Source organism: Lynx rufus, unplaced genomic scaffold (genome assembly GCF_022079265.1).
Source record: "Lynx rufus isolate CCGP_SWC_20201006 ecotype Redwood Valley unplaced genomic scaffold, mLynRuf1.p SCAF_17, whole genome shotgun sequence".
NCBI classification, from domain to species: Eukaryota; Metazoa; Chordata; class Mammalia; order Carnivora; family Felidae; genus Lynx; species Lynx rufus.
The window spans coordinates 28,185,389-28,192,156 of NW_025814831.1; the positions used below are offsets into that span (position 1 = coordinate 28,185,389).

At 55.4% G+C, this 6,768-nt stretch overlaps 1 protein-coding gene across 1 annotated transcript; it reads right to left on the reverse strand.

Annotated features, from left to right (window-relative positions):
- Positions 1–351: 351 nt before the first annotated feature.
- Positions 352–3,768, reverse strand: FOS (Fos proto-oncogene, AP-1 transcription factor subunit). Its single transcript, XM_047080334.1, has 4 exons — positions 3,468–3,768; positions 2,445–2,699; positions 1,922–2,029; positions 352–1,798 (listed from the first exon to the last, which is right to left on the reverse strand). The coding sequence occupies exons 1-4, from the start codon at positions 3,606–3,608 to the stop codon at positions 1,157–1,159; spliced, it is 1,146 nt and encodes a 381-aa protein (XP_046936290.1). The 5' UTR covers positions 3,609–3,768; the 3' UTR covers positions 352–1,156.
- Positions 3,769–6,768: the final 3,000 nt, after the last annotated feature.

A 6,768-nucleotide genomic window follows, 5' to 3' on the forward strand; every position in this document is an offset into this window, starting at 1 on the left:
AAAGGATTCCTTTAAGATCAAGACCTTTCGGTTTAATATTGGCACAATTAGATTTAAATATTTCCCCTTGGACTTCCAAAACAGAGAAAGAAGCAAGAAGACGCGTTCCCTCAAAAGCTATATAGTACAGTCGGTTGCTACCCCAGAACCTGCTAGGGAATCTTAGCCTCCCCAGATGAACCCATATTTGTAAAATATTCCCAACATCAGCTTTAGAGTTTCCCTTTCCTTTTCAATAAGGGATCAAACGAAGGGGCGTGTCCCCCTCCAGGAGCTACCCTTCTTGACAAACTGGTCTCTGATACCTTTCAGGATCTTACAAAACTTCCAGAATAAAGAGCACAAGTTTGGTCGCATTCAACTTAAATGCTTTTATTGACAATGTCTTTGAACAATAAGCAAACAATGCTTAAATTTTTCATTCAAATTCACTTTCCACATGTCAAAAGACCTCAAGGTAGAAAAAAATAAAATAAAAATATAAATATCTGAGAATCCATCTTAATAAATAAATTAAAAACACAATAAAACGTTTTCATGGAAAACTGTTAATGTCAGAACATTCAGACCACCTCAACAATGCATGATCAGTAACGTTACGATGAACATTGATGTTGAAGAAAAAACTACAGTACATGGATATAGCTATTTATTTCTATCTACCAGAAAATAAAGTCATATCTTTTCTTAGTTTAATATTGGTCATTGCTAATCAGAACACACTATTGCCGGAACACAGTACTTATTGTTAAAATCAGCTGCACTAGATACAATTCGAAAATATCCAGCACCAGGTTAATTCCAATAATGAACCCAATAGATTAGTTAATGCTATGAGAAGACTAAAGAGAAAGAGATAAGAGACACAGACCCAGGCCTGGCTCAACATGCTACTAACTACCAGCTCTCAGATGTGTCACTGGGAACAATACACACTCCATGCGTTTTGCTACATCTCCGGAAGAGGTAAGGACTTGAGTCCACACGTGGATGCTTTCAAGTCCTTGAGGCCCACAGCCTGGTGTGTTTCACGCACAGATAAGGTCCTCCCTAGGTCTACGGGAACCCTCGAGGGAAGACGTGTTTCTCCTCTCTGTAATGCACCGACTCGGGCAGCGGCGCTCGTGGGTGCCTGCTGCCTCCCCTCCCCGCCTGCTCACAGGGCCAGCAGCGTGGGTGAGCTGAGCGAGTCAGAGGAGGGTTCGTTGCTGCTGCTGCCCTTGCGGTGAGCAGCCCCACAGCTGGGGAAGGAGTCAGCCTCAGGGTAGGTGAAGACGAAGGAAGACGTGTAAGTAGTGCAGCTAGGAGTACAGGTGACCACCGGGGTGCACAGAGGCTCCAGCTCTGTGGCCATGGGCCCCATCCCCAGGGAGCCACCATGCAGGGGCTCCCAGTCTGCTGCATAGAAGGAACCAGACAGGTCCATGTCTGGCACAGAGCGGGCGGTCTCGGAGCCGCTGGGCCTGGACGATGCTGGGAACAGGAAGTCATCGAAGGGCTCGGCCTTCAGCTCCATGCTGCTGATGCTCTTGACCGGCTCCACGGAGGGCTTGGGCTCAGGATCATTGAGGAGGGGCAGGGTGAAAGCCTCCTCCGACTCGGGGGTGGCAGCTTCCGGCAGGCCCCCGCTCAGATCTAGGGAAGCCACAGACATCTCTTCCGGGAAGCCCAGGTCATCGGGGATCTTGCAGGCGGGTCGGTGAGCTGCCAGGATGAACTCTAGTTTTTCCTTCTCCTTCAGCAGGTTGGCAATCTCAGTCTGCAAAGCAGACTTCTCATCTTCTAGTTGGTCTGTCTCCTGCACACAGAGGGATAAAGCAAAGCATAAGCCACAGGCTTACTCAAGCTCCCCTATACCCAGTCGCCAACTTGCTCCCAAAGTTTGAAAAAGGAGTGACCCGCCCCCCCAGGATCTACCCACCGCTTGCAGCGTATCCGTGAGCTCCCGCCTCCGGTTCCGGCACTTGGCTGCAGCCATCTTATTCCTTTCCCTTCGGATTCTCCTTTTCTCTTCTTCTTCTGGGGACAACTAGAAAAACAATTTTCAGAAAGGCCAACAGTCAGTGACAAGGTCTGCCATCAGCTCGGTGCGGCCACCCCAGGGAAACTGGCCCTGGGCGCTTCTCAGCTTCCTGGCACCTCGGCTGGGAAGCCATTTCCAACCTGCCGTTGTGGGCTAGGTGTGACTGGCATTTAAAATCAGGACAAAGAGCCCGGTCCAAAAGCAGGAGGTAGGAACCTATTAGGGAAGAAACTATTGCAGTACTTCTTGGGGCAGGGCTACCAGAGTCTGGCTTGGGGTGGAGATGGCTTGGAGCCAGGGGTCCCCGTTCAGGATGCGCGGTGAATTGCATCGGTGGCTTCGCCCTATCTACTGTGCTCCCTGTCTCCACCTACGCCAACCCATGCCCCCTGCTGAGAGAAGGCGCAGAAGAACTCCTCACCTGTTCCACTTTGCCCCTCCTGCCAATGCTCTGAGCTCGGCCTCCTGCGGTCACGGTCTTCACGACTCCAGCCCTGGAGTAAGCCCCGGCGGAGGGGGCGGGGACTCCATAGGGGTGGGGGGCTCTGGTCTGAGAAGGAGCCACGGAGGAGACCAGGGTGGGCTGCACCAGCCACTGCAGGTCCGGGCTGGTGGAGATGGCAGTCACCGTTGGGATAAAGTTGGCGCTGGAGACGGCCAGATCCGTGCAGAAGTCCTAGAACGAAGACAGGAGGGGAGAGCTGACGTGAGTGAGCAGGTTCCGGACACCGGTGGCGACAGCCGAGTTTCCAGTGCCGCATGCAGCAGGGAGAGGGAGGGAGAAGCGAGCCCTGGACTGCTCTCGTCTTTTTATATGCCCCTCATCTTGGATGGAAGGTCTCCCCGTTTCCTCCCAAGAAATCCGCAACGCAGTGCCCTTCTCCTCCACCCTGCTGCTGCGTCCCCGTTATCCCTTCGGCATCACCCGCTTGAAAGGGGGTTTGTTATAAATATCCCTGACGTCTGCGCTGACGCAGGCGCCGCTCCGGAGTCTCCTGAATGAACTCGCTTTTTATCAATGAAACTGCCTTACACACCCGCCTGCTTCGCCCTCCTCCCCCGCCCCTCCTCCCTGCTCCAGGCAGCTAGGGGAGGGGGAATCGCCGCGTTTTGCCGCCTCCCGGAGGAGCCAGGATCGAGTTTGCGAATCTTTGCTTGAGACCTGTTTGCCCCAGCTCATGTCAGAGACCAGTCAGAGAGCGCGGTCCCAGGGCAACTCAGGATGAGCCTGCCGCGGGAGAGGAGGACCGATTCTTACTATGACAAGCGTGCGTGCACTCGGAACAAGTCCGGGGCTGTCCGAGATAGGGCTGCTCCGGCCGGGGCAGCCTCCCTCCCCGGCCCAAGGGGTCCCCGACTCGTCTCCCCGAGCGTCCCGCCCACCGTGTCTCCTCCCCGATGACCCCGAGCCCCGGGCCCCGCGGCGGCGCGAAGCCAGCCTCACCTGCGCATTGACAGGAGAGCCCATGCTGGAGAAGGAGTCGGCCGGTGAGTGGTAGTAGGAGAGATTGTCCCCGGCCGGGGAGGCGCTGCTGCAGCGGGAGGAGGACGCCTCGTAGTCGGCGTTGAAGCCAGAGAACATCATGGTCGCGGTGAGTCTAGGCCCGGGCGAGGGGCTGAGGGGCAGAGGCAGGTAGGAGCTGTGGGGCAGAGCTGGGTAGGAGCGCGGTCACTGCTCGTTCGCTGCGCCGCCGCCGCCGCCGGCTCTGTCTCGACTTCTGGGCTGCTCGCTGCAGATGCGGTTGGAGTACGAGGCGCCGCAGCCACTGCTTTTATAACAGCATTCTATGAATGAGCAGCCACACGTCATGGGCGCGACCATCGCGGCGCTGGGGGGGTGGCGAGCGGACCTGGATACCTCTGCTGCCTCCTTGCCGCCTCCGCCGCCCTCGCAGCCTCCCGTCTCCCGTCTTGGTGCGTTTCCTTATCTCCTCAATGCTTAGCAATCTGGGACTTAGGGGTCTCACGGACCCCCTAAGATGAGGGACTCCGGGGATAGCTCCCCCCACGACCGCAGGGAACGGCCGTGGAAACCTGCTGACGCAGATGTCCTAATATGGACATCCTGTGTAAGGGGAGGGGGGATGGATTGACGGGAACTGCTCGCGGGCTGCAGCCAACACCAAGGGTGCAGCGCGGGGGGAGGCGGGGGCCGCGGTCGGGGGAGGGGAGGCGGGAAAGGCGAGGAACGCGAGCGAACGTTCGCACCTGGTTCAATGCGGACCCTTGTTCCCGGAGCGGAGTTGGGGGATGGGGTGGGAGCGACTTTTTACCAGTATACGGAACCCCGGAAACGTGCTGGGGCTAAGGTAAAGGAGAAACAGGTACAGAGCCCGAGGGCTTAAGCCTCGGCCCCCGAAGGAATGCGCCCCCCCCCCCCAGCACCACGACATTCCAAATTCTAGCCCTAATTCAGTGCAAACTGTGGAAGCAGACCCTTAAGCCCCCACTCTCGAGCAATACTAGGACTGTTACTGCATTTGGAAGCAGAAAGTCCGGAGATCCAAAATAAGGGACTACGATAACCTACTTTACCTACGATGCTGGGCATTTTGATTTTAATTTTTTGTTTGTTTTTAAGGAAAAAACGCAGTTTTTTTTCTCGGCCATACTTAAGGATGTTAGTGTTACTGTCAAATCTCTGAGACACTAGCCAGTAAACATTGTGCAGAACCTCCACGCAAGGATGTCTGATGGGTTCGTTTGCCTCCTTCTGAGCTGGGGCCCGAGGAATGGGGTGGGGGTGGGGGGATGTTATGTGGGCAAGGTGGTCAGTTGGGAGTACCGGGTGGAGAGAGCTCTTGGGGGAGCGCAAGTCCAAGCTGGGGAGTTAGATGTGGTTCGGTTCCCCCAGGAAGCTGTGCTTACTGGGAGCCCACAAGCGGGTGATTTTCCAGCGAGGACTTGGAGGGGGGAGCACCGGGCACGCTGGAAGGACCGTGGCCAGCAGCGCCCAGGCCGGGGACCCCGGCCACTGGGACCTAAGACGCGGCCCCGTGGCCTGGAAAACGGGGTTGGGGCGCCTAGATGCTCGGGAGTGCGTTGCGCCCCCTGACGCCCCCAGCCTCCTGCTCCGCTGCAAAGGACAGCTGGGGTCACATTGCCCCTGGTTGGGTCCCAGCGCGCCGGCCACCTCCCGGACGCGAAGCCGCAGATCCCAGCAGAGCCTCTGTGTCCCTTCCCCCACTCTTCGGGCCAGGGGCTCACGGAAAGGGGCGAGGCGGGATCAGGGCAGCGGGCGGATCCCTCGGGGAGCGCGGGGAGCCGGACCGCCGACCTGCCTCCAGCCGCCGCACCCCGGAGCCAGGCGATCCTGCTATAGATAGTAACAGGGAAGCGGCTGTTTACAGCAACACTGCGCCGCCAGGGCTGTCTCCAGGCGACGCCGCGCGGCCGGGCGCGCCGTCGGCCGGGCCAGGCCGCCCTCCCTACTCGCTCCCCCGGGGCCTCGGCCTCCCCGGCCCGGCTGCGGCCACTCCCGCCGCCTGACATCATCCTCCGGGTCCTGGGACTGCGTGCGGCTCCGCGCCGCGGTGCGCTAACCTCCATTCTTAGAGATGAGAACCCGGCGGGAGCTGGGAGGGCAGGGAGGCGGGGATTCGTGGAACTGGGCCACTTGCTATTTTTTGCATTCCCTGTCACAGGCAGAGGTGAAAACAGAATTTCATCATTGTATGGCACTGATTTATGTTGGTGGGAATTTCGGCGCCCCCCAACCTCCGCACTTAAAAAAGGAGAGCGAGAAGGAAAAACATAATACATAAACACAGACTTCTCCGAGCTGCCTTGAATCGTGAAACAATTCTCCGGCCTTCAGTTCTCCTAATTCTATCATCTGTCAGGCTACTTCACTGTTCTTGATTATTTACAAAAAAAAACTCATGAAGGCCAATCCATTTCTCTTATTAGCTTGGACAAAGGAGGTCAAGCTTTAAATTCCTGGGTCTGGCCTTGCCTTCCCTTCATAACTGGATCTCAGGCCGCTTAAGAGAAAACCTAGAATGACTTCATTTATTTCCCCTTCAGAGTTTGAATTAGCTCAACTCAGCACCTAAAGGATGTGTCAAGATTTTATATCCCAGGATTTATCTCATATATCACTTTATCTTGTCTTTGCCAATAAAAGGAAAGGGGTCTCTGAATGAACCTAGCCCCTCCAGATAGCTTAACTCTTTCCTTCCCGGCACCCTTACGACCTGAGAGTTGGAGATTTAAACCCATCCTCTGAAAAGGACAGAGCCACGAATTCATAATTCTTTTATTTATTCATCCAGGAACTACTGACAGCCTCCTATGGCCATGCACTCCTATGAGTTCTGGGGGCTGGCACTTACTGTACAGAACAGAATGGACCTGTCCCTACCTTCAGAGACCTTCCAGCTTTGGGGAGAAGATCAGCAAATCAGGAGAGAATTACAAAGCAGCAGCAAACGCTTTGACAGAGGTAAGAACACAGAGGAGGGCTCAGAGACCAGTATCAGAGGAAGTGACTACGGTACAGAGATGGGACCTGGACCCACTGTCCTCTGGGAAGTGACATGATAAAGATTGAAATGCCAGAGCATCTGAATCTCTGATCACCCTAACGTACTCTCACATCTGAATCTGCTCATGGTATCCGCTTCAGGACTACAAAATCACATTTTCAATGTGGAGCTCACATGATGTAGCCTTAAAATAGAGGGAAATCAGAACTGATGCACGAAATTATCTTTGCCATTAGCCAAGGTCAGGGTGACTTTGAG